Source organism: Mchenga conophoros, linkage group LG13 (assembly GCF_057382185.1).
Source record: "Mchenga conophoros isolate Kocher_MC1m ecotype Shallow Benthic linkage group LG13, M_conophoros_male_GT1.1, whole genome shotgun sequence".
In the NCBI taxonomy this organism is placed as follows: domain Eukaryota; kingdom Metazoa; phylum Chordata; class Actinopteri; order Cichliformes; family Cichlidae; genus Mchenga; species Mchenga conophoros.
In genome coordinates this window covers 11,593,212-11,621,124 of record NC_140538.1, presented here as the reverse complement: position 1 = coordinate 11,621,124, position 27,913 = coordinate 11,593,212, and the positions used below count along the sequence as shown (strand labels likewise).

The 27,913-nt window shown below is 40.2% G+C and overlaps 2 protein-coding genes across 3 annotated transcripts in view; one reads left to right on the top strand and one right to left on the bottom strand.

Annotated features, from left to right (window-relative positions):
• Window positions 1-12,736, bottom strand: part of pcnx2 (pecanex 2) — a 39,781-nt gene extending 27,045 nt beyond the window's left edge. The window contains exons 1-13 of the mRNA XM_085296464.1: window positions 12,267-12,736; window positions 10,761-10,963; window positions 8,413-8,530; window positions 8,281-8,317; window positions 6,879-7,402; window positions 6,601-6,789; window positions 4,976-5,458; window positions 4,707-4,884; window positions 3,107-3,257; window positions 2,835-2,977; window positions 2,370-2,448; window positions 1,965-2,100; window positions 7-149 (exon numbers count right to left, since the gene is read on the bottom strand). Coding sequence (XP_085152590.1) covers window positions 7-149; window positions 1,965-2,100; window positions 2,370-2,448; window positions 2,835-2,977; window positions 3,107-3,257; window positions 4,707-4,884; window positions 4,976-5,458; window positions 6,601-6,789; window positions 6,879-7,402; window positions 8,281-8,317; window positions 8,413-8,530; window positions 10,761-10,963; window positions 12,267-12,419 — 2,537 coding nt within the window. The 5' untranslated portion in view covers window positions 12,420-12,736. The remainder of the gene's footprint in view (window positions 1-6; window positions 150-1,964; window positions 2,101-2,369; window positions 2,449-2,834; window positions 2,978-3,106; window positions 3,258-4,706; window positions 4,885-4,975; window positions 5,459-6,600; window positions 6,790-6,878; window positions 7,403-8,280; window positions 8,318-8,412; window positions 8,531-10,760; window positions 10,964-12,266) is intronic.
• Window positions 12,737-13,229: 493 nt separating this feature from the next.
• The window catches only part of map3k21 (mitogen-activated protein kinase kinase kinase 21), a 29,569-nt gene continuing 14,885 nt past the window's right edge, over window positions 13,230-27,913 (top strand). For both annotated transcript variants that reach the window (XM_085296462.1, XM_085296463.1), the window contains exon 1: window positions 13,230-14,941. In XM_085296462.1, coding sequence (XP_085152588.1) covers window positions 14,149-14,941 — 793 coding nt within the window. In that variant the 5' untranslated portion in view covers window positions 13,230-14,148. The remainder of the gene's footprint in view (window positions 14,942-27,913) is intronic.

The following is a 27,913-nucleotide window of genomic DNA, read 5'->3' as shown; positions in this document are numbered from 1 at the left end:
TGTTACCTGTCCAAAAGGGCGAGCAGTGTGAGTCGGTCATATAAAATGTTGATCCACTTCCCAGGAAACAGTTTGAGTTTGTAATAAATTTTCCTGGCCGGCTTCTCCTGAGTGGACGTCTCTGATGAGTCATCCAAAGAATCCTCTTCCTGACACATACACACACACATGCACACGGACATAAGCAGCTTACACCGACTGAAATTTCAGTGCAATAATACAGAAAACAAAAACAGTCTGCTGTTTGAAACCTACATGATCCCGCATAATTCAAAATGCAGTCTTTTTATAACCAGATCTCTGAAAATGAGGTGCAGTACCGATTCATTCGCAAATCGTAATTTGATGTTTCAGCTTCAATAACTGATCCAGACAGCTTATGTCACTCTTGCTTGTCTGGGTCCAGATGCAATAAAGACTGATTCAGGATTGACCTTCTTGCTACTACAACAGCCTGACAGAGACAAGACATTAATTGGATTTAGCTAAGTTAAGTGGGCCATTCTAATGTGCATATAGAATATATATATTTTAAAATATATGCTGCCTAGCAACCTGTCCAGGGTGTAACCGCTGCTCACTCTATTACAGCTGACAGGCTCCTCCTAAGTTGAGGATGGCACGAGCAATCCTACCTGAATAAACAGTTAAGAAAATGGATGAATTGCTATTACTAGTAACCACACTGAGAAAAGTGTAACAACAGTAGAGACAAATAGCATATAAATATGGGACTGTTTATGTTTATGTACAACAAACTTAATTTAGATGTATGTATGATTAAGGGATCACGTCAACCATCCATTTTCTAAAAATGAGTGTACGCATGAAGTGTAATGAAAAACTGGTGTGTTTGTTCAATTGTATATACACCCGTGGAGTAACAGGGGACTTCATAACTTTCATAATGGTTGCACATTTACATCTATTATGGGTTATCTATGCATGTAAATAACGTACGTGACAAGAAGGCATACAATTACATGCTGGAAAAAAGCTACTCATCCAACATTAAACTTTTGATGTAGTCCGTAAATACACGACACTTGACTTCATAAGTTAAAATGTCTAATGTGGTAATAAAAATCTGAATTTGGAGACATCAAAACTGGTTGCATATTCAATTCAATATCTGCTAAATTAGATGCTATTGTCATGTAATTACAATTATGCTTTTATATGTGCATAAATGTTACAAATGGGTCATTTTAGCCTGCTGGTAGGTGGTTGCTAAGCAACGTGATGACATCCCAATAGTTAACATAAATATGAAGGATTTAAGTTGTGACTGTGCGCTAACTGTGGCTGCTCGACTGCTATGGTATAGGAGGAGTTTATAGAGAAACAGGCAGACAGATATGGTGTGTTATATTAAGAGTTACTGTAAATTAAGTACTTGGATACAAAAAAAACCTGATAAATTTATCAATGGATTCATTTCATCACCTGGTTAAAGTACCTCAGGAGTTTTTTTTAAAGAAGGAAGCAGATGTGTTGTCAATCTCACATCATTTGGGTTCCTTATAAAACATTTACAAACCCCTTTTGTAACCTTGTTTATTGTCAGGCTTCTTGTTGACTCCCTTTACAACATTTCTTGAGATTATTTTCATATCAGATTTATTATAAATTTGATGTTACTGGGTTGCAAAGCATATATATATATATATATATATATATATATATATATATAACATACATATATATATATATATATATATATATATATATATATATATATATATTATATTATATTATATTATATTATATATATATATATATATATATATATATATATATATATATATATATATATATAACATACATATATATATATATATATATATATATATATATATATATATATATTATATTATATTATATTATATTATATTATATATATATATATATATATATATATATATATATATATATATATATATACACAAAAAGGAGACAGACACCTGGAAGATCTCGGGGTGCGTTCTTCGTGGCCGAAGCCTGTGTGCAGGGATGATGCGTCGCTGGAAAGGGCAGTCACTGTGACCGCCCGCAAGGCCGTCCTGACACTCTGAGTTGGAGGAAGTCGACAGCAGGTCACTGAAGACACACACAGTGGAAGTTGATGTGAGTATGTGGAATATACTTGATTATACAGGCAGAGATTACGGTTTAGCAGAGGATGGAAACGGGCACTGACATAAGATGATGTTTAGAAAAGCTCATGGGAGCAGTTACAGACAGCATGCAGGTAGAGAAAGAAGGGAAAAAACAACAGAAAAATAAAAATTATTTATAACAGACAACTTGTTGCAGGCAGATGAAGAGGGGGACGGGTGGAGGGTGGAATGAAGATATAACAACAGTACCACATGTTGCCGGTAATGAGCTCTGCTCCTAGCGGCAGATTGAGAGCTCTCTCTGCATACAGCTTACGAGGCCTGTCTCCTGGTGACACAAACAGACACATTGAACTAGTCAGACACGCTCTATTTTGATAATAATAGCTTGGATTTGTTTAGCATTGCAGCCATCTGAGACTGAAGGGCTGAAAATCTTGGAGCCATTCCAGGAAATTGTCATATAATCTACAAGCTGCTATCATTGTGTGTGTGGGAAGCTGCTGGCAATGCTTCCCACACACACAATGTATTTGCACAGAAAATCATAATATTATTAGACCCCCCCAGATACTGACTGAGGATATTAACAGCACATGGTTGTTGATTGTGACTACAGGCAATTCAATTGTCTCCTGCATGAAACACATGAAATTTCTAAGAAGTAACAAAAAGATAAGGCAGTCTAAACGCTGGACAAGACTAGCTACTTACGGTGTACAGTATGAAAGGTGTAGGCCTCTTCTTTGTTGGTAGCCTCTGGTCTGCAGATGACCTGCAGCATGGAGCTCTCAGATTGAGACGTTTGCGAAGGAAGGGAATCGTAATCCGGATCCTTTTCTCTGTCTGTCTGTGGACTGCAGACAAGAAACAGAATCAGCCAGAGATCCTGGATGTTAATAGATTATATAAGTGCTGTAAACATGTGCTTATATCTGTGTGTGTGAAATCAGCTGAAACATGTGAGAAGTTAATGGAACGCTTACCTGTCAGGAGAGACTATTGGGATCTGTGTAGGTGGTATAGCCTGTAGTGTGTTGGTAGGCAGACTGGTGGGTGGTTTGGGTCTCTCTGGTTTGTTGTCAGTGTTGCTATCGGTTACTGTTTCATCTTGTTTCGAAGTTGCACTTTGATTTTCTGTACATGGATTAAAGGAAATCATTTTAATCAAATGCACTTTTCCAACCTTTTTCTTCTATCTATCTATCTATCTATCTATCTATCTATCTATCTATCTATCTATCTATCTATCACACCACCATCTCTCACCTGGAAGTGCAGGGCCGTTACGCCAGGCTGCTCTTTGTTGACTTTAGCTCTGCTTTCAATATGATACTCCCGGACAGACTAATAGTTAAACTGCTGGAAATTGGACTTCCTTCTACCACCTGCCGCTGGATCAGAGACTTCCTCTCAGACCGTGTACAGAGAGTTAGAGTGGGGCCTCATCTTTCCTCAGCCCTCAGCCTCAACACCGGCTCTCCACAAGGCTGTGTACTGAGTCCCCTACTGTACACTCTGTACACACATGACTATGTTAGTTCCCACCCAGACAACACAGTCATCAAGTTTGCAGATGATACCACCGTGGTGGGGCTCATCTCAGGGGGAGATGAGACTGCGTACAGAGCTGAAGTTCAGAGGCTGTCAGATTGGTGTGTAGATAACAACCTGGACCTCAATACCACCAAGACAAAAGAACTGGTAGTTGACTTCAGAAGGAGGAAGTCCGAGCTGCAGCCTGTCAGCATCAACGGGGAGTGCGTGGAAAGGGTGTCCAGTTTCAAGTTTCTGGGTGTGCACATAGACACAGACCTCCAATGGAGCTCTAACACCTCTGCGGTCTTAAAGAAGGCCCAACAGCGTCTCCACTTTCTGAGAATCCTCAGAAAAATGGACCTGAAGAAGGAGCTGCTGACCGTCTTCTACCGCTGCTCCATTGAAAGTGTGCTGACATATTGCATCGGTGTGTGGTTCTCCAGCTGCACCACAGCACAGAGAAAGGCACTCCAGAGGGTCATCAATATGGCCCAAAAAATCATTGGACATCCTCTTCCCTCCCTGAAGGACCTGTACAGCACTCGCTGTCTCAAGAGGGCACGCAGCATCCTACGGGACTGCACACACCCAGGACACCGGGTGTTTAAGCTGCTGCCGTCTGGCAGGAGGTTCAGGCTGCTGAGGTCCCGAACAAATAGACTCAAGGACAGCTTTTACAACAGGGCAATAGCCCTGATCAATGTAAATAGCTGACCTGACTGCCTACCTCCCTGGACGTTTTTAGGGGGGAGGTAACAATGTTTAAAATAATAACAATAATAATATTTATATTTATAACAAGGTGCAATAATAATTAATGTGCAATAATAACAGTGTGCAATACACATACACTTATTCTTCTTTTTTATACTAAGTTAATATACTGTGTTGTGTTGTTTGTTGCGTTGTGATGTGTCATTTCGTGTCGTGTTGTGTTATATGCAGTGCCGACGTAGGACAGTTTTCCAATTTCATTGTACTACTGTACAATGTATGACTGTGCAATGACAATAAAGAGTTATCTTATCTTATCTTATCTTTCTTTACCTTCGTCTGTAGCTTCAACTTCCTCTTTGTGCTCTGGCTTCTCCTCTTCTTGTGTACTGCCACCTCCCCCTCTGGTACTCAGGGATCCCAACAAGGAAACAAACTCCAAGAAGTTTGATTCATTGGGAATCTGGCCCTCCTTTGCCTCCAGGTCTGATTTGGAACTGGTCATGGTAGCCTGACAGACAATGAGAAATATTTGTGAGTTTTTTGGGCGGTCATTTCTCAAATGGACACAGAAATACAAAGGGGCAAATCTATCAACATACCGTGTTGTGTGAGCGGCCTGAAAGCAGAACTGCATCTTTCCCGCTGTCCATGCTCAGCCCTCGGATGTGAGTCCTCCCACCAGGTCCGTAGCGACCCAGAGTTTGGGGCAGGCGCAGGAACCCTTGTGAGTCCACGTTTGCTTCCAGAGAGTCCGTGTCATCTGGGTGGGAGTGGACGTCGATACCCGACGAGCTGTTATCATTTGTCAGCTGTGGACTAGGTGTGCTGTCAGCGGTGATTTGCAGACTAAGACGTTTCTGCTCTGGATCTGCGCACTCGAGCATGGTGGACTCAGAGCTGGTGGTTTCTCTGCATAAGTGGAACTCTTCACTTTGGCTTGTAGTCATGTGCTGTTTCGGGGTGGGGTCGTCCTCTGAGCAGATCACTTCCTCTCCCTCTTCCGAGTCCTGCTTCTCCTCCTCGGGGGAGTCGAAGGTGATGACAGGGATTTTGATGTGACTTTCTCCTGCATCCTTCTGAGCCTTGCGGGGTACACAGAGACATGTCACTTGTACTTTCCCTCGAACGTAACAACACCTCTGACATAAATCAACCGGCATTTAACAGCCGACAAACTGAACACTATAACACACACAGAATACAAAATCTGATCTTCTGCATATATTTGGAGACTTAGAAATATGTCTACCTAACAAACACTGTCAAATTCTTTTGCACTTTGAGTTTCATACAGCAGCTAAGAACCAAACAAATAGTAAAGGTACACAATTTCAAAGTAGATAAAATAATAAAGAAATACAATGAAAACACAAAAAGACATTTAGATGCTGAATCAAATTTGAATAAAGGTCTGATTTCGCTGGGAAAAAATGAGCTTTTATACTGTTTACTGCTATCTTTGGTCATCAGGAGATTGGTTTAAAACAATCCACTAAGGAAATTACTTAGACTACTAAAACTGGGTTAAGAGCTGTCCAACACATTAGTAAAACCTGGGAGCAAAGCAGTGAACCATGATCTTCTGGAAAGAAATATGTTGGAAAAACATCTTCAATGATGAACAGAGATCACTTCAAAGTTTAGTGAAATCACATTGTGAAAAAAATCAACAGCAGCACTCAGGGTTAGTTTAACCGTGAAAGTAAGAGCATTTCCACACAAAGATAACTTAGGGATTGGGACTACATAGCTGTGGAGCTTTAAAGAAACCACTTATCAGAGAGGCTAGTCAGAAAGAAAGGTTTCAGTTTGCTAGGGAGCATAAAAATGTGACCCTGACTGGGTGCATCAGGGTAAGAAGAGGTGGATGAAGTGATGATGGGGGCTGTGTTATGATCTAGGGTTGGTCAAATCCAGGTTCAGCAATGATATTTCCCTTAAAAATGTTGTCAACTGACAACATTTGTTATTACAGTTCTCTTCAGCTGACCAAAAATGTATTTTAACACTTAGGAGAGATGCCAAGGTTTCTACAGGTTAAAAATATTGCTGGTTTTCAATGACCTGTGTGCCTGTGACATTTAAAATGATGAAGTCACCGTGATGCAACTACAGTTGGGTAGTGGAATGAGATCATTTTAACATTTTAAAAGCTATGTAAATAGGGACAACACCAAGACACAAACATTATGTGTTTAAAAGTAACTGAGTAATTGATTCTGACCTGTGCATTCTCCAAAAGGCTCTGCTTGACGCTCTCTTCCAACTGAGCAGCAGTCTGAGGATCACAGCTCATAGTGATGATGATCTTGACTGTGTCGCTGTCGTCCAAGTGAGCTGGCACAGGTCCGGGGCCAGAGTTGTCTACCAGAACCACTTCAATCTCATCAGAACAGTATGTCTCCTCCACAGCCTACTCATAAAGAAAAATACTCGTAATAAACCCGGCCCTTCAAATTCAAATTGATCAAACATGTCTTCTTACTCTTTTATGAGGTCTACCTGTGTAGGAGGTTCTGGGATTTCAATGACATGCTCCTGGTCCTCATGGGGAGTCTCCAGTGAGTTGTTGTTGGCATCTGAGGCCTGTTTATGCCCCTCACTCTCCTCCTCACTCTCATCTTCACTTCCCTTGGAAGAAGGGAAACCTTCATCGGCTATTTCTCTGTCTGCAGTCTCTTTATCCTCAGAGTCTTTTTCCTCTATTCTGTCTTGCTCTGACTCTTTCTCTGCTGTCCTTTCCTGCTCCGACTGCTCTTTGTTAATCCCTGTCAAAGATCCCTTAATGTCTATCCCTTCTTTCACAGGTTCAGTTTCAATTGTTTCTGTATCAGTTTTCTCTATCCCACCCGCAGATTCAGACTGGAGCTCCTCTTTTTCAGCTTGGGATGGGGGCCTCTGCTGGGCCTGCAGCAGGGGGGCAGCCTGATCGGGATTGGGGCTAGAGAGATCATCAGGAGATGGCTCTGGGCTTGGCTGCAAGCCTCCCTCCACAGGCCTCTCCTCTGCAGCAGTTCTGTCTTTCTCTGGAATGAAATGCAAATTCAATTTGTTGATTTTAAAGCGTAATATTAATAAAAGCCACAATAAAGCTTTAAATCCTACAGTGGAAATAGTATAATACCCATATTAGTTGGCTGCAGCAATAACACACACAATTCAAACTATTACAGTAGATATCTTCCCATTGGGGAGGAAGCTATAGATTCATCCTTCTACTATTAAAAACAAATGGCACCATTTTTGCACAATAATCTGGTGCATTGCACCCGAGGATTTGGATTTCTTTTTTTTTCTTCCTTTTTCAATCAGCTGACTGGGCTCTTACTAATCACCAGTCCATTAGGTCATAACTTTACTGAAAGCAGTCAGCTGCTCTTGTTGGCCGGCTGCTAACTCTGTGATGTTTCCTTGGGAGGAAGTTGTCGGCCTGGATCGTGTAAGAAGCCATCCAATACAGTAGGGAAGAGGAACAGCTTTCTTTCAGCACAGACTGATTTTGACAACACACTAAACAGGAAACAGGTCTGTTACAATGAACCTTTCATGAGGGTTAAATGTGGAACTGCAGTTTTAAACTGCTGCATCCTGTCTTCACAGTTTTTGCATGCTTATCTCTTAGTCATATTGTTTGTGCCATTTTTAACATCCCAAATAACCACAAGGTAGTCTATTGGCATTGCTTCATACTTCATACTTAGTGTCAGTCTGACTAAAGTTTCACTAGGTTAAAAAAAATGAAACACTACAATTTGAGATGACTCGATCATTCCAAAACACAAAATCAATCTGCAGTTTACAAATAGTCACCATGGGGATGAATACAGTGCTATAGAAGAACCAGTCCATTTGTCATGTTTTTTTCCTTTATTAGTTAACTATCTGTATCTTAGATTAGCATTACCTTCCACGGTCTTCACCTCATCTGACTTTGAGCAGTCCTGTATGGAGGACAATTCAAAAGGTTGGGATTACAATTTAGACATAACACAGTATCCTCACACTGCCAGGTGTTAATATTTAAACCTTCTCTCACCACCCCAATCAGTCCCGGGTCAGTTTCAGTCTGTTTCACCGTCACCTGGATCACTGAACTGGGACGCTTCCGAGCCAACGTAGTCATGGCAACACTGTCAGGGACTGTGCTGCTCTTCCTAACGGCCAAAGACATGAGATGAAAACAGACACAGTTAAGTAAGAATGTGAATAATGTAGCACATTTTTTAAATACAGTGATGTACAGGTTAGAGATACAGATGAATAAAGAACACACAAATATACTGCTTTATACATGTAAATGAATTAAAACTCAATTTTAGTCCCAATGCAGTTAAAGGAAAACTCTAAAAACTGATGTAAAGACATTTTTTTGTTTATTTTTTAAAGCTGTTTACAGACTAACCCTAATGGTAAACACATAATCACCTGCTGATTTACTACGATTGTATGAGCTGGGTCACCAAGAGGTGGAGCAGGATTCAAAAGTGCAGAGACATAAGAAACGGCAACACTTTGAAGTGCTATATTTGTGATAAGCAATACTTTAAAATTAGAGAAAAGGAACCTTTGAAGAGCGTCTCAGGATTTCCGCCACAGAGAGGCCTAAGAGGTCTAAATTAAGTTCTAATAGAAATATATTACCCTCAAAAAGTCCCTTCTCAGCGGTCAGGGCTTTCTGAAAGTTCAAAAACTTGAGCTTGTGGAGCTCAAAGTGCCAAACAGTTCCAAAGGTCATACGTACAATTGCTAGAAAAAATATGCTTGATTATTTTAGAGGAGGTGTTTCAAACATTTTGTGCCCAAAGTCTACCAAAGGGCAAATCAAAATTTCAGCATGCATCGTATCTGCCTTAAACAGTATCTCTATCATCTAAATTCTTCTGTCTCTTTTGGACTGTACTGTACGACTAAGGAAATCCTGGAAGCCCATTTGAAGCATCTAGACTTAGCATAAACCCCTTTGCAAGAGTGTTGCCTTTAAGTTTCTTTTGCTTTGCAATAAGCTCGACAAGCGTATGTCTTTCACACAATCAAGTATCCTTTGCTGCCCCCAATTCAGGTCCAGAGTTGTTTTGATCTTTCTCTAAGAAGGGATGTTTTTCTGCCTCACAGCAGACTGTTTGGGAACTGCTTTAAAGTGTACTGCAGAAATGGCTGATTACATTTTTTAACACAACATCACACTTTGCCCTCTCATTCCCAGTTCAACAAACCAGACAGAGAGAGAGAGACGGAGAGGCTGGAGAGTGGTAGTCAAGTGAAATAAAAGGTGAATGAACAGAGGGAGCAGCATTAATGGAAAATCAGAAGTAAAGCAGAAGTAAAATATGGGGTTTTTTTATACTGGGTATGTTCTGAAATACAAATAAATATGCTCACACCTCCACTCAACCCTGCAGGAAGGTGCCAAATTGAGTGTGTGTGTGTGTGTGTGTGTGTGTGTGTGTGTGTGTGTGTGTGTGTGTGTGTGTGTGTGTGTGTGTGTATGCATGCTGCTTGTCAAACAAACAGCCAAGATGTAACCTGGTCGCTACGATTTTATATAAAGTTTCACATGTAAAAGCCATAAAACAGCAATTGATACATCAGCGGACAGAGAAAAAATTAACAGTGTGAAGAAATCCTGCAAGTTCCTTGGGAGGGAAATTTCGAGGAACAAGTACCTACTAAAACGTTGCAAGATGTCAACTGATTTGGAGTCTATAGTTGACATAAGTTAGCAGAGACAGAGGCAGTCTATGGAACTCATTACATCAGTGCACCATTTTTAAAGGTGTATTTTAAATTCTATTTTAAATTCTAAAACACACTGACTCTTACAGATGAAAAAGTAGAAAGAAATACTTTCGTTTGTATTTCCTTTTTCATCTCAACTCAATTAAATGTAACACATTCACACAGAGAACAAGATTTTTTTTGTCTCTGTGCAGATCAAGTGTCTCAGTGAAGGGGCTGACTGAAGATCACTGACCTCTCCTCATTAGCTCGCTCACTCACCGAAACTGTACTTTGAGTCTTTGAAATGAAGTAGAGAGAGTGCATCCCACTTTGAGACACTTGATCATGAAAGTAATCCCATCTCAGACAGAGGGAGAAAAGCACAGAGACACATAAAGAGAAAGAAAGGCGGGACTAAAATGGAGAGTGATGCTTGGCTATGTTTAGTATTGGTGGTATTATTTTAAAATTGGGTCTCAGGCCTAAATGTATAATTTCATGTTAATAATTAAGCTGTGTCATTAGGGATTTATACCTCTGGCCTAGATCTTGTGTTGGTTATCCGAGTAGGGGAGCAGCTCAAGGCACAAGGAAAAAATTTTCTTGGTAGTTATATATTTACAGCTATTTCATATTTATCCCACTCACTGCATTTTTGGTTTTTACCTGATGCTGGGGGGCAGGCAAGAATCTGAGGCATTACTTTTCTTCTCCTGAGCTTTGCTGAGGTCAGAAAGGCTGCTGCGGACCACTGCCTCGCCCTCGTCGAACATCAAGTGCAGCCGATAGTTGGCGAGCTTGATAAGGACGAAGAAAACAGTGATGGAGGAGCAGTAGATGCTCAGAGCCATTGTAGTGGGAGGCAAAGCCTGTGGAGAAGAAAGGAAGAGCTTAGTCATATTGAAATCAGCATTTCCTGAATCTCCTGACTCCACCAGGACAGAGTTTGATTTAATTCTTCAAGCTTTAGCACCACCAATTTCTTTTGATTTATATTGCAACACAGCCTCAGCACACTGCAAGATCTGATTTTGATATATTGGTAGATTAATAAAGTTTACTAGTCCACTGGGAAGAAATTGCCTGTAGCAAAGAACAGGAATATCAAAGGCAAAGTATCATGCCAATCATGAGTCATAATGTCCCAGAGAGAGTTCTTGCTGTTTTGAATGTTTGCTATTGTCCCTCAACTTCCTTCCATCATTTATCCTGCGCTGAATACGACCTTCACAAAAAACGCTAAAAAACTTGAAATTTGAAACACCTTCCCTTGGAAAGCTTGTGTTGTTTCTGCAGGGGAAGCAGTGGATGTTTTCACACAGTCTAGAAACTGTCAGCAACAACAATTTAATATAGAATCAGTGCCAAAGTGTTTACCGTCTGAGGTGTCAGTCACACATCACCATCTGCCTTAATAGCTAAAATATGTGACTGGCTAATTTCGGGATCATCAAAACAGATATAATCAGCAATATCTTATCTTTGATAAACTGCTTACAAAAATGTACTCTGTGTACAATAAGCTGCCATTGCACTGTTTGCACAATCAAGTCACATTACCCTTTCAGTATTTGTACTGTTTTGCCATAATGTCTCCTATTAATTGCCTATTCACAGGTTAATGTGTTTGACCTATAGGTAAGCTGTATGGCAGGAACACAGAGGTCACTGAAGATGTCCCTTCAAAGACGAAGGGGTCAAATTTGGTTGTATTGTATTGTATTGTAGTGGAGGTTGGGCAGTAAAAGTCGAGACTATATATAACTGGGCTTTCCGCCTCTATTAATCACCATATAGCATGAAGCATCATCAGCCCGTGTATTGTCACTGGGAGTAATGCAGCCAGTGTCGCACCTTTATCAAAGCCCATGGCATGAAAATATTAGTGAACCACATTTCACGCTTTCTGGCTCCACCACTGTCACATCCAGGAGCAGCCATGCTTTCACTTACTGCATGCGGGAGAAAAATACTGCGACAGTGCCCTTTTTCCTGGCCTTGTGTTTCCATCAGCTGCTACATTGCGTGATATTCCATTCTCCTACAGCTTGTGGTTGTTGTTTTTTTCTCCCAAGGATAAACAGGGGCATTATTACAATTTTACCTAGGTAGTGTGGGCACCTTACACCCCACGCACGGCCTTGAACGTCACGTTCCTCAATAAAAACTCACCAGATGGAGAGACAAGGGCAACATCAGGAGGAATATCCACAGATAGAGGTGACATGAGTTGTTGAATTTATTCTGGTCCGGGTCGTGGTACCAGCCCCCGGTCAGGGATGCCCAGACCCCCTGACGGAGGGTTTGCACAACCTGTGAGCCCATCTCCCCTCCTCTCCCCTCCTCTCCGCTCAGGTTGGACTGGCTGATGGTGATGATGATGATGATGCTGGTGCTGCTAGGCTACAATGAAATGATCTCCTCTATCTAATCATGCATGCTACTGTCGCTACGCCTCCATGTTGGCGCGACGCAGCTTGACTCTTGAGTCTTTCCTTTCATGGCTCGGTCTTCCTCAGCGTTGTCCTCTCGTCTGCCGTTTCCCATCCCAGTGTCGATGCGTGCATTGCTGCTGCTGCTGCTGCTGCCGCGGTCCTCATCATGTTCGTCTCTATCCTTCCTCTCTCTCCTCTCAGGCTTGCCTGTACAGATGCGCAGCTCTGACCACCCCCTCCCTTCTGTCTTTTTCACTCCTCCTCTCTCCATATTCATCCATGTCCATTATGCGAGTTCCACCTTCAATCAAACACTTTGCGACATGCAATCAAGCCACGTTGTGCATTACATACAATGTATTTGTAGCCTTGTAGCCTGTACAGACCATGAATTGCGCACAGTATTTAAAGGTTTTAGAGCTTACGTTTAAAAATAATGTACAGCGGTGCAAACATGCAAAACATATTATATTATATTATATTATATTATATTATATTATATTATATTATATTATATTATGCATGTGCACGTGTCTTTTTGTGGTCCACTATCGTTATAATTTCCCTGAAGGCGCGCTCTCTTCATGCATTCCTACAGTGACTCCTCCCCCTCCCCCCTGCTGCTGCTGCTTTGGTCACGTGTCAGGTGTCCACCAATGAGAGCACAGCGCAGCTTGCAACGGGAGCACCAGCCGTGTCCCCTGATCTTGTGTCCAGCCACTGCTGGGTCCGACTCCGTCTGGCGAGAACGTTAGCGGGATCTTGTTTTGATTAAAGTTGACGGATCTTTTTCAATTTCATATTTTATACCCTGTATTGTTTGTGTGGAAGTACAGGATATATACTGTGGTTCCCGAGTACTTATCCGTTGGCTGTTTTTTCCCCGCACATCACCGAAAGAGAAATAAACTTTGGAATTAACCGATCTCAAAGTGGAGAGGAGCAACTTTTCCAACAGGCTGACCTATGCTAAGCTAATCAGCTAAGCCAGAAGTCTGGAATGCAGTTGAAATTCCAGTTAAAAGTCCACAAAGGAGCGCACGAACCGTCCGTTTCACTATTCGGTGACTATATGAGATTTACTAGAGACTCTCACAGTGAAAGCTACTCCGCGGAGCCTCTCCGTATTTGGTCGGAATGGACGCTGCAGGTGCACCTCTTGAGGCACCTGCGAAAACTTGGTAACTTGAGAGCTAACTTTAGCCTTTTCACGTTAGCATTCAGCAGAACCAGACAGTGTTTTGTGATAGCTTTAAATTAATTTAGCTTGGCAGTTAATTGTTATTTTTCGCTTTACTGGCATTAACCAGGAGCTTTAAAAAGCGTCGTTAGCTAACCCGTATTTCGGCTAACTTAGCCGGCAACCTCGCTAGCTAGTTATTGACCCTCACACTTGTACCGGAGTGGCGACGTGGATACAGACGCGCTCTCCCACGGGACTTTGGACACAGTTTGACCACGGCGTGGAGTGCACAAGGATACCCCCTCCTCTGTTTTCATCGGATAGTGTCTTATATGTGACAGCATGAGGATTTCAAAAAGTTACAAGTTACCTTTTTAAAGTTTTCATTTTGTCCAAAAAGCGCTGCACCCTATGGTGTCGCTACGGCCACCGAGAAATGGATGTCTCGCAGGCCGCTTTCCCAAACGGTGAAGGGCGGCCGGGCGGCGGTGGGACCGGGGAACATGCTTGGGCAGAGTCCCCCTCAGTTCGGGCTTGGGCTCACTCTGCCCCGCTGTGCCCAACTCGATCCCTGTGGACAGCTGCTTATGACTACGAGGCGAGCGGCGAGGACGAACTCAGCCTCAGGCGAGGTGATGTAGTAGAAGTCCTGTCCAAGGACGCTGCGATCTCCGGGGACGAGGGATGGTGGACGGGGAAAATCAACCACAGGGTAGGGATTTTCCCTTCCAATTATGTCACCTATCAGCCCGCTATATACCGTCTCCCAGCTACAAGTGTGTCGACGGGGGTACCAGAGCGAGTCCCGAGCTCGCCCGTCCAGATCCCTTTTAGTGAACTGGTATTAGAGGAGATCATAGGCGTGGGTGGATTTGGTAAGGTTTACCGGGGCACATGGAAAGATCAGGAGGTCGCTGTGAAGGCGGCTCGGCAGGACCCAGATGAAGACATAACGGCAACCGCCGCCAGTGTTAAACAAGAAGCTAAACTTTTCTCGATGCTTCAGCACCCCAATATTATTAAACTGGAAGGGGTGTGTTTGGAGGAGCCTAACCTGTGCCTGGTCATGGAGTATGCCCGAGGCGGGACACTGAACCGGGCGCTGACCGGAAGGCGAATCCCTCCACACATCCTGGTCAACTGGGCTGTGCAGATTGCACGCGGGATGCACTATCTACACGAGGAGGCCGTGGTACCCATTATCCATCGTGACCTGAAGTCTAGCAACAGTAAGCAAAGATCGATGTGTGTGTGTGTTTGTGATTAAGACAGATAAATTGAGGTAACATAACTTGCAGAAGGATATTTTGCACTTCATCTTTTAGTCATTTATGTTATGTTAGTTATGCTTTGGTTTCATTCTGCTCTGTCACTCTTTAGGTGTTAACTAACTCTTTTAAATCACTTGTTTCATGTTTCCATCATCCCAGAATATGTGTCAGTGCTGTTTTGCAACTCCACATGTACCAACCTGTCACACAAATAATGATAGTTTACCATTTCCTTAGTCACATGACACATTTGGAAAGGTTCACTGTATGTTTATTAGTTATTTGGAAGCACAGCATTGTGACTGCAGTATGAGGTTGCCTATTTCCCACAGCTGCCATAGTACTGCTCTGTACTCATGACGTCTTACAGTTTAAGAAGTTTGTGGTTTATGAAGTGGTGGGGGATGCTATTAAGAGGATGTGAAATGAAGTCAGTTTGCTCAGCTGGGCTGCTCCCTCTTGACTCATTCCTTATCCTTTGACTAACACACACACACACACACACACACTTACTTGCTTTCCAGACCCCTCTCCACCAGCAGGTGAAATGCTGTTCAAATAAATTCGGAGATTTAACAAACATATTAGGTAGACACAATCTGTCAACACTATCGGGCCATGTCCTTCATCACCACCTGGCAGTAGCAAAGTTCATAGGTGGAAAAAGAAATCATATCGTTAGCTTCATAGCATAAGTGCCTAAGTCATTTTTTGGTCAAATTGAGATTTTTGCCTAACTTTACTAGCAGTGGTAGGGGAGTAAAGTTAGGCAAAAATCTCAATTTGACCAAAAAATGACTTAGGCACTTATGCTATGAAGCTAACGATATGGAAGTTTGGTTTAGGCTTTTTAAGAAATATAACCTTTATGTAATGGATTTTCAACAGAACTACAACTGCTATAAACATTTGGTTTAGGAAAAAAATTCTTGAGTAGGTCTCACTTTTGAGCCTTTAAAAAATAACAGTTCATTTAGCTGCACTTGGTACAGTGTATTGGGCCAACTGTGCCGGTTCCACCATGGACTGGTAATTGACAACAGGCCAGAGAACTTTCCCAGGACTGAATAATGAATGGACAGGTCTTGATGAGAAAAAGGTTCTGACTCGCATACCCACTGACACAGGCTGCTCACTTCAACTCAGGTGTGTTTATGTGTGTAATTTGACTCCAAACACTTTTGTGAACGGAGACGCTTATCAACCCTGGGCCATGTGGGGAACCGCTCCAGTGCACTGATCCCTTATCTCCAGCTCTGGGAAGCAGTGTGTGAACACAGGGGCGAAACCTGTGAAATGTATACATACCAGGCCCTCTGTAATCATAGGTCAGGATTTGTGATTGGATTTTAAAAAGAACTGTGATGCACAAAGTCCCATGTATGCATGTATATGTTGTTATTGCTTCTGTTTCCAAATTTTTTCAGTTATTGGTATTATTAATTTTTAACAGCTTTATGATAAACTACTTAATATAAAATGTGCTGATTTGGGTCTCTCTGTGGTTCGAAGTTAGCAGATACCACTAAAGATGTGATAAACGTCACACTCCTCTCCGCTGATGTGACAACCACACAATCTTGTGATCTACTTCATTGGTCACAGGCATGGAGAGTCTCCTAGTCACAGAAATGCTTGAGCAATGTGGTATGTTGCGGTGGCATGCCGTAAAGGCTAAGACTATGGCAAATGTAAAGGGAAGTGACAAAGGTAAGAAAATTTGTACTAAAGTGCTCTAACTGAGGCATTTTTTTGCTATGGCAATTAAAAAAAACAAAAAAAACTTTTAAAAAGTCATAAAAGCACAGCTCTGGCTTCCTCTAACAGTCCAGTCCAAAGACATGTTAACTTAAATTAACTTGTGATTCTGTATTGCCCGTACCCCGCCTCCTGGCCTATGGTAGCTGCGATGCCCCCCCCCCCCCCCCCCCTCTCCCTGCTCTGATAAGGGCAAGCGGAAAGACGATGGATAAAAGCACATAAGCTGTGAAATGCTACAATAATAACATACCAATGTGTAAGAGCGCTTCCCTACAAATACATATTTTCAATATATGCAATTTCAGTTCATGCTGTTTTGGGTGTTTCTATTGATAATCAATGTTGCCTATGGATACTGTTAACTTATTAATAATAATTTGGACTATAGCTGTAAAAAGAATTAAGTTACTAGCTTTTGTAGCCATCAGTAAAACATAATCATCACATTATTTTGAAATGCGTTTCATGTTGATGTGTTTTTGTGCATGTGACACACTTGATTAAATGTTATGAACAGTGTAGAAGAGCCCCACCCTTCAAGCAGTCTTATTTAGGATGAAGCTTTGTGTTAATTATAGGGCAGATGGAGAGAAAGGATTTAACTGCTGTTTAGACTGTTTGAGCTAATCGGATGTTTGGTGAACATACACAAACAGACTCCTCCAAACAGGCACAGTGCTGCTAACGCAACTCTTTATGTTTGTCCTGCCACTTCACTGTGACCTAGATATAGCATAGGCTTTTATTAAAGGAGGACCGTTTAAACTAAAATTAGGAGACTTTGATTAGTGTGTTTCTGCAAAGTTGAGGTATAATGAAATTCTGAACTCAGATCTCTATCATATAGCTGAATGAAGAGCACAATAATAAGCAATGCCTACAGAAAGAGGACAGAAAATTATGCCAATAGTCGATTTTTCAGAAGTCTGAAAATCTGAAGTCAATATAAAGTGTACTCTAAATAAACTGAGAATGGATGGCACTGTATGTGTTTGTTTAGAACTAGGGTAGCAAGTTCACAAAAGACTCTCTCCTAAACACAAATAGAAAAATGGCACCCTGGGGCGTGTTGGGTTGTTTTCCCAGTTACAAAAAAAGAGGGGGAGATCCAGCTTAGGAAAGTTGTTGCATCTGCTAATGTTCCCAGTTGTCTGTTTGCTTTGGCATTATGTGTGCTTAGGTCAATCAGAAAAGCATCTAAACATTTGTACTGATCCACATTAATGGCATTTGATACCTGTTCTGCAGTTTTTGTCATTTTTAATTCTGTTGTGTTTTGAGTTGTTGATTTTGAGACATTTTGTTCTGTCAGACTGTTTCATTGTCTTCTCTCAGTTTAAACCAGGACTTGTACAAGTATACACTAAACTTTTCCAGCTTTACTCAACTCTCTGTCTGTCATTTATCAACTTGGAGTGTACACATGCTCCACACAGGCAAACATACAGCTATTTGATCAATGATTAGCCTGTAAAGTAATATGTTGGAAGTCAGCAAGATTTGCCCAATCTCCTTTGTGTTTTTCAACCTAATCTGTAAAATCCCAGCCTGCAGGGAGGAATGTTGCTAATGAGGATAAAAGCTTAACATACGTTTACACAATGGACTGGTCAAGCAGCGGTTGCTAGGCTACTGTGGCCAGAAGAATGGCTAGGACTCGGAGGGTCTCAAAGCCCTCGTTTTGTTTTGTTCCGTTCATATTTAATCTCCCAGAGAGCAGCGGTACTCTTTTATTGCCACAAACTAAGGGGGTTTCCCTTGTTACTTCGTTATTTTCCTCCTTGCTCCATCCTCCTCCATCCACTTGCCACTTCTTATTTTTTGTGGCTGCATTTGAGCCAACATTTGTTTTTGTGGGTTTTTTTTAATCTTTAAAACATTAGCGTTATAATTTAAGCAGAGAGTTCTTCTTTAGCTTTGTCCATGCTCACATCTGTGTGTACCATAGTTGCCTTTTCATCCACAAAAAAAGAAAATGGGGTTTGTTGTGGTGACATTTATGGAGTTTACTATGAAACAACCCTGCGGCTTGTTATGTGCACTGGAAATTTTCCAGAGTAGCTCTGTGTTGGGCATGCAACTTGCATGTTTAGGGTTTCTAAATGTAATTTGTACTGTATGTCCACTAAACAGACAGGGACTTTTCCTGGCTAAAACAGGGCCTCTGATGGTTTAGCATATATCTATTCAATTCTGGTCAAGAATGCCAAAGTTTTATGAGGATAAGTTTATGGCTAATTTTGGTTGGAATATTTTGCCGTTTTCACCCTTATTGTGCTTACTTTGTTTAGTATTATTCATTAGATTCATCCAGGTCCTCCCTTTTTGTGTTCTAGTCCACTATGACTTGCATAATTTTCCTAAAGTTTGAGCAGGTGGATTCCATAAAGCAGCAAATATGAGCAGGAAGTCACACTGAAACCTGGCCCTGAGCCAGCACGCATAATCATTGGAGTTTCACACATATTTTGGTGCAAGCAGTACTATGCCAGGAATGCATGCTTGAATGCCATTGAAACTGATAGAGTTCATTTGGAGCGTGTGCAACTGCATCCTCCCATCAGTCTCTGCCTTTTGTTAGACTTCAACACACTGTCTCTGTGTTCCCCTCCCTCTCCTTGTTTCTCCACACACTCATCTTCTGTAGATTAGTGAAGACCTGACAGATGCCACAGAAGCGCTGGAGGGATTTCCTTTCAGACCTGTACACTGAAAGTGGCACAGATGTAGCAGGCAGTGAAAAATTTAGAATAGCCAACACCACTGAAGGATAATATTGTGACAGCCACCAGATCTCAGTGCTTAGCCTTGTGCATAACAAGTGACCCTGTTATGTCCAGTGCTGTATGTTGCACACATAAATTATGGGCTTCTCAGCCAGGTTATAACTGGCTGGAAAATGCCTCAACATACATGGATTCAAGTAGAAAATGCAAGTTTTCCAGGCTTAAGAAAGGCAGTAAATAGGCCCTGTAATCATATTGTGAATAATAAATGTATCTGCCATGAATGTGTTTTTGCTGGAGCTAAAAATAGATTTGGAAGAAATTACTGAAGTAGAAAGCAGTGATTCACCTATCAAATATTTTGTACCGAGACTAAGAGGAATGGCTTACCGGCTTGGTGCACTGTTAGCTTTGTTAACTTTGAATAGCCTTTGCTATCATCCCTCGAAATCATCTTACTTCTGTAGGAACAACTTTTTAGACAAAACTTCTTTAAACTCTGTTTTTCTTTACTAGGTCACAATGCAAAGCGAAAACAGGCTTGAAGTAGCTCAGAAACTGTCCCTGGAGATAATCTTTTTTTTTTCTTCACTGTATTTTGTGTTATCTTAGTCTACAATTGAATAAGAAGAATATAAGCGAAAAGTTACCAAAGCTTGACTATGTGTTGCAGGGCAACTTTTCTCTGGCTTCCCACAATTACCCCTGGTGACACACAGACAGTTACTGCCTGTATTTTCTCTGACAAGAGAATGGGCAGAGGGGAGAGAGGAGGAGTTGAGATGCTTTCACTGTGTTTTTTATGACCTCTCCCTGACTGCACCTATTGTTGCAGGGCCGGGTGAAAAGGAAAAGGGCCCACAGCTGAGAAGAGCTGCCTTCCAAATCAACCAATCCCCTCCATTTGCCTCTGTAGCTCACTAGCACATTGATAGATGCTAGTGTAGACAAAAAAAAACTAGCTGCATACTTCAAACATTTGATATGTTTAAATTGGCCTATTTAAAGGTTAATTCAAGCTTTTACAGACCCAAAGGAGGAGAGGAAGAGGATAGACAAAGAGCAACTGGCCCAGGGAGATGTGACCATGATAGATGGATTTAACCAGCCATTAGCCCTGATCCTTTTCCCATCGACCAGAATGCCTGGGGGCACTCTCCTTTCCACCAGTATAGACAGACCAGTCACTGAATATTTAGCAGCCTTGTTTCTGCTTACTACAGGAAACTCCCTTGCGCTCATGCTTAGTCAGTTGGCACGGTTACGAAAATACTGCCACATCAAGTTAGGAGACCACGCTTTAAACTCTGTAAATATTTTTACTGGCGCATCGGTATATGATTTCTGTTTAATAGCACCTCTAAATAGTAATATGTTACTGAATAACATGAGTTAACTTTAGAATGATCATGCAACTACGGCTTTTTGTAGTGTTTTTTTTTTTTAAATCTAGGTTTTGATTGTATTTTTTTTCTGGAAGTTAAAGAGTGCTTTTCTACTTTACTATGTGTTCATATATAGGACTTTTTATAGCCATGGATGACACTAAGTCTCATTATTCAGATAAATGCCATAGAAATATTACCTTAAATGCATTAAAAACACTAAGCACTAAGCTGCACCATCTCCCAAAACCGTTTATTTTCATGTATAACAAATTTGTTGCCATTGCAAGTGTTTTAGGGGTTTTTCAGTTCATTAGAGGTCCGAAAAGTGTACAGTTTTGTTTTTTTTTACCTTGAGGGGGAGAAAGCAATGAGAAGAAGCGTGGGATCTGCTTTGAACATAGGAGCTCTGCTTCTGATCTTCCCACTGTTCCAGTATGAAAGATGGGTCTGCCTCAAGATCCACTGTTGGGAAGGGAAATTAAATGGGGGGCTGGACTGAGGGTGGGGTCTGCCTTGGAGGCATATTCATCTCCAGTTGCGCTGAGGTGTTGTCTGTTTCAAAACATTTTCTTTTCAAAAGAGTGAGAAAAAAAGCCACAGACGAAGCAAACATACATTCTGAAATATAACCTTTGAAAAAGACGTCTTTAGCACAGACTACAAACTATTACAGGACCCTTGCAATGCTGATAACAGGTTCATATTATAAAATTGTATACACTGCCAATTGTTGTTCAGGGAAATAAAAAGGACAGTATCTAATCGATTGTTTTTATTACACTGTGGCCAGTTGCGTGTTACACCCAACTGTAATGATGATATGATTACAGATTACACACAGCAGCATTTCCAGATTTCTCCAATACTTTGTTACCTTTGGGGAAAGAGGTAATAATATTTGAAAAGTGCACACCCCCTGTTAAATAGGTCTACCTTTCTACATTTTCATTAAGCGATGTTTACAGGCTTGATTTAAATCAGAAAATTCAAATGATACATTTTTAGTGCTGTTTATATTTCTGTAATAAAACAGACAAGTGAACAGAACAAGTTAGGATATTTTGTTTAAAGAAATCACCCTAGTATGCTTGTAAAGCCTTCTATTTCTCCTGGCATCTATGTCTTTGAGCATGTGCAGTTTAGCGTTTCCACTGAACTGACCTGTGAACTGTGAACAATGCAGTTTAATAATTTGGTTTCCATTACTGCTAGTACCTACAGACCTTAGTTGGTCTGTAGGTACTAAATTGACCAATTTTTTTTAATTTTTAATTTTTTTTTGTATTAGAGCAGATGTAAGGGCTTTACATGTATTAACATTACACTTGCATCCAAAAATATGTTTCAAGTAAAAGGCTGGTTTGGCCTGGGGTTTGACTTTAAGTGGGATCCTTACAAGAAATCTACTCGAGTAGCTTTTTATTCCTTTGAATTGCATGTCCTCAACGTTGTTTAAAAATAAATTTAGCATCAAAGTCTCAAACCAATGCAGTGTTTTTAGTAGGGCTGTGCTATACCACATCATCTGCAATAATAATTTCAATGTTTTCAAAAAGTAGAGCAGATTTTCTTGAAATATTGTTATATATTTTTACTTTAGAATATGGTGAAGAGATCATAAGAGGTGGACTTCAATCAAAGATTGGTGATATGTGTTGCAGGTGAGCCATTAGTCATACAAAGTCATGTAGGCTTGTCCTTACCCATTTATCTCACCATTACTAATTTTACTAACAAATAAAGTGTCATCTCATGACTTCACAGGATAAGTTAGTACTATCCACATACCATAAGGCACACTGTGTGGCCCAAACACAGTAGTTTTACTGCTGTTCAGGGTAGTGTATTTCTCGCTTCCAGTACGAAGTGAAAGAATGTAGACCAATACAGGGATGGGCATTTCAAGCGAAAATTCTATACGACTTTCTTGGAAGAGAATCCCAAACGAGAACCTCTCTCAAGTGACAATGTGTAGTTGTTTCAGACTTGAGTCATACTAGCTGGTGCAGTTTTTTTACGTTTGTTTTTGAAGGAATTCCACATGAAACTTTGACAGCTGTCACACATGCTTTACCCGTCTAACACCTGAAAGTTAGCAACATGTTCAGCACAATCCTATTACAGAACAGAAGAAGGCAAGTATAGCTGTAGTCTAATCGGGTGTCACAAAGTGCACAAATATACAGCTTGCTTCAATAATTAGTTTAAAGACACATTTCACTTTTCACATACATGTTTGCAGACTAATGCATGTCCCACATATTATTTTGCTTCAGTAATAAAGAGATGCCCCAAAATATGTTTATATGAAAATATACCTTTGCTTCATAAGGACATGCGAGCATCAGTTTTTAATCACTCCTTAGGTAAAGCAGCTAAGGTTTACATAACGTATGTTGAACATTAGTAGAGCTTTAAAAATTTCCTATAAAGAAGTTTGAGTTAACAGAGTGCCTGCAAATGTGTGCTACTTTAACATGGTAATGATTAATAAATTGAGATAAAATATTGTGTATACTGCCAGTTCTTCACGAACTTTACTCAAGTTCTTCAAAAAAGTTGAAATGAAACAAAATAATAGGAAAATTGTAATAGAAGGTTTCCTGAAGTTGAATTCGCAGTATTGCATTTGTGTAGATCAGGGGTGTCAAACTCCAGGCCTCAAGGGCTGGTGTCCTGCAGGTTTCGATATCACCCTGGGTCACCTTAATCAAATGATTAGTAATTACCAGGCCTCTGGAGAACTTCAAGACATGTTGAGGAGGTAATTTAGGCAATTAAATCAGTTGTGTTGGATCAAGGACACATCTAAAACTTGCAGGACACCGGCCCCTGAGGCCTGGAGTAGGACCCTCCTGGTGTAGATCATAATTTCCCTTCACTACAAAGTAGCTTCTTATTTATTATTGGTTCTGTGGTTTCCAGGAAAGGGGCTAAGCTAAAGAACCTAGAACAGCACCAACACAATTAAGGATAGCCCACAGAGCAGTTGTTGTTTAACAGCTACAACATGTAGCTCTGCAAAGCACCAACACAGTTATTCTGGTCCCATGCTTTCCAGGGCTGTTATATTCAAACCTTTTGTTCAAATGTGTAGCCAAAATTCTATAAATTTGTCTTCATTTTTATTGATTCCACTTTATGCTTGGTTAGAAGTATACATTAGAATAATGGTTCACTTATAGTAGTGCTTTACATCTGTGCACTGTAACATGTGCCTCCTCAGACCTGATGTAAAACTGGTACTAAAATGTCACATAAGCACAAGGTTAATAAAACAAACTATAACTAGCATGTTTATTTTGCTAATGAAATGGCTTGTATTCTTTCAGTGTAATGAGCAGTTTAAGTAGTTTTTATAGTCTGTACATCTACATACAGGCTATGATTTTCAGATCTTTCTCCCTTTTAGTAAAAGCAGTTGGTAAACATTTATTAGTTCCAAGTCTGAACAATTCATACACACAAGGCCTGACTAAAATGAATACATAATCACCCACTATGATGGGTGCATAAATTACACCAGGTTAGCTACAATTTGTGTTTCTGATAGTAGCTGAGCTGCTAATAGGCTGACTGGCTGGGGGTTTTTACCATAACGTCAGCATGGAGTCATGTAGACAGGAGTTAGGTCTTTTATCAGATATTTCTAGAGGGCTGACACTGAAGGATCATGGAGCTACAAAGAAAGTATTTGGCATGATATTCTATAGTCCAATCAGAGTAGAAGGTTTTATCCCAAAGCCACTGCTTTCCCAGGCTGTGTAACTAACCCACCATAAGTCATTATAAACCTACAGAGTCTGCTGGGAGGAATCTATGGAATCACTCAGAGAGGAGTTGACAACAGGAAGTAGTAGTAGTATCATTGGTGTTGTGAAACCCGTTTGTAATGGAATTCCCATTGTTGTAGCCTGGGTAGAGGATCCCCTCTGTGCCTCAGGCTAGTAATGGTACCAATACACTATTAGTGGGAACCCAATGAGTCTCGTTACAGTTAAATTGCTGCAAAATCATTTATGCTGGCTGAAAATACTTGTGCATGCCAAAAATATTTTAACCATATCTCTGTAACTTCCTTCAATGAATTTAAAGAAAATAGATCCTAACCATTTGTTTTTGATAGGAAGTATTCTACAAGTAGGAATTGGCCCATTTGTTCCTTAAGTTAAACAGTGAATTGATTTCTTTCCCCTGAGTCTTACTTTAAGTGTTTGTGTAAACTGTTAGGGGAATAGCAACTCTAAAACCAAGATTTGAAACTAGAGCTGCAAACTATGCATGGCCATTTGAAGCAAAGATACTATTTGGCTATTCTTCAAAGGTTTCACTCCTAAAAGACTCTCAAATGACAGTGCATAGTCGAAGCAGACATGTGACATGCTGGACCTTATTTTCTTTGTTTGTTTATGTTGAAGGTGTTCCACAAAAGACTTTGATGGCTGACCAATCCAGTTTGTACTACATGAAGGGCAACAAAAGAAATTCATTTATAGTTCAATCCAAGTTCTTTTTTTTTTTTCTTTTTTTTTTTTTTTTAACAGTGCATTTTCATGCAGCGTGCATCCAGTTAGGTGGACTGATGCAAATTTCACCCAGGTAATGTGAATAGAGGCAAGTTTTTGATTATGTAAGTTAAAATATTTAAACTGGGATGAAAAATTCGCTTCATTCTACATCACAAAAACCCTGGCATTTTCCCATAGATTGGATTGCTGCTGATGCCAGCAATAATCAGAAGTGGAGGTTAAGCCTATTGACATCATTTGAGGGCAGGTGGAGCTGTCTGGTTGAACTTATCTTTTATACAGAGATTTAAAAAAAGAAAAAAAGGAAAGTTTTGGAAAAAATTAATCACACCTTCATCTTAAGTTTTTAAAATGTCTTATTGTATCGATTGCCATCGTGCATGCATAAACGCAAGCATTGTTAAGTGTACCTTAGCTTCATGTTTGGTGTGAACAGACCATAATAAGGAAATTATGCTTCATTTATTTATTTATTTTTAACCAAGTGTACAGTTGGTTAACCCCAGAATGACCTTATTTGTATATGTGACTTTGTTCATACTATTTATTTATTTATTTATGTCTGGGATCATTCGTGACCTTGGAAACAGCTTTTTCTTTTTATATGCTTTGATTTTATTTTTATTTGTTGGTAAACATTCTTTAATATGACATCTAATTTGTTGCGATTTTCAGGTTTTTCAGTAGTATAAATATTGAAAATATTGTTTCCACAAAAAATACGAATGTAACATATTTACCAGTTTGTTTAGGTTTCCTTTTAAGCACAACTGTGGTAATAACAGGCACGGCTTTGTAACGGGCCATTGTCACCATGGAAACGGGAGCAGGATGATGACGCTGGCACAGTTAACGTGAAGCTGTTTGTTTACACACCACGAAGAGCAAAGAGGCGGAGCTGTTCTCGAGATGCTGAGCTCAGGTTTATTGAAAGAAAACATGTTTCTAGTTTCCAAAACAGCATTGCTGTTCCTGTGATTGCCATTAAAACCTTTACTGGGAATAAGCAAGTGGGAGGTCTTTATCAAAGCACCTGATCAACAAACTCTGTAGCTGCTCTGATCACCACCATTTGTTTTATGTGAAACAGTGAAAAGTCTGAAGTAAGCCTCTAGAAGTTTTATTAAAATATGCAGATTGACTGTTCACTTAGTAATTTATTACTGTGTCAATGAAATTGCATTAACATTTAAAAATATATATAAAAAAATTTTTTTCACAAGCTAATAACAACGTGCATGGGCCAGTAAAACTCTGACCCTCTGACCTGAGGGATTTGAGGTTGGATATTGAATTATTGTTAATATTAATTAACATCTACTGTTACGTCCCGGTCTAGGGGTACAGGAGTGCAACAAAAGGGTTAAAAGGAAGGTGACCCTGTGACCCTGGTCCCCAAAGCCATACCTAGAAGCCAATTTACAAGTTAAGGTGTTACCAAACTGAACGCTTAAACTCCGGGGTGAACAAAGGCTGAAATAACAAACAAAACAAGTTATTCCAAAAAGGGAGGTGCTACCTAAACCCTGGGTGAAACAAATATCAAACAAAAGATAAGTGCTACCCCCAACTCCCTAATTCAGTTCAATTTTATTTTATTTACAGCAACAGTCACCTCAAGGCACTTTATATTGTAAGGTAGACCCTTTGAATAAATGAGAAAAAAGTACAGAAAATAATAAGGCAGTTCACCCCTCTACCTCAGTGCCTATTTACAAGTGAAAAGTATCTACACACTATATACAAGGCTTAGCAATTCTTGATCATGGAACCAATCAGCAGCTGCCAGCTCTGCAATTAGGAACGATCTGCAGAGACTCTTATATATCATCATAACAGCTTGTTTTAATGCATCACAAAAATTTTGCATCGCCAGCCAAACTTCAGATACTTCTGATATGCTCGCTTCTCTTCATTGCAGCCACCACATTCTTCTTTAAAGACTTACAGACACAAACTCACTCACTCACACATTTTAACACACAGAAACAGATGTACAAAAACGTATAAAGCCTTCCAAGAAGACAGAGTAAAGAATACTTTTTCATTACAGCTTAAAGCAAAAAAATTGCATTTTCTAAAATAGAAACCAATGAGCAATTCATTTTAAACGACTTGTATTTGTTCCCCTTTAAATATTTGTTATTATTATATAACAAAGAAAATGTGTTACATATTATCTAAATGTGTTCTGTAATGTACTCCTCTGCATAAAAATGCTTAATCTGAATTTTTTGGGGGTTTGTTTATTCACTTATTTTACATATGAATATTTTAAAATATCACTCAGAGAAAAAGGAAATAGTCTAAGTGTTTACAAAAAGAGAGCTGTAGAGCTATAAAAAAGGACATTGTATCTTTTACCAACTAAAATTGTATGGTCACTTGAGTTTTCCCGAGGTCTCTAAACTTGTTTCTATTATCTGTTCTCCATCTAGTCCTTTCCACTGCTCCTACATCTTTCAGCAAATCTGGTCCAAGTTTGACACATTTACTGTGTCAAACTGAATATCTGTGTACTTTATC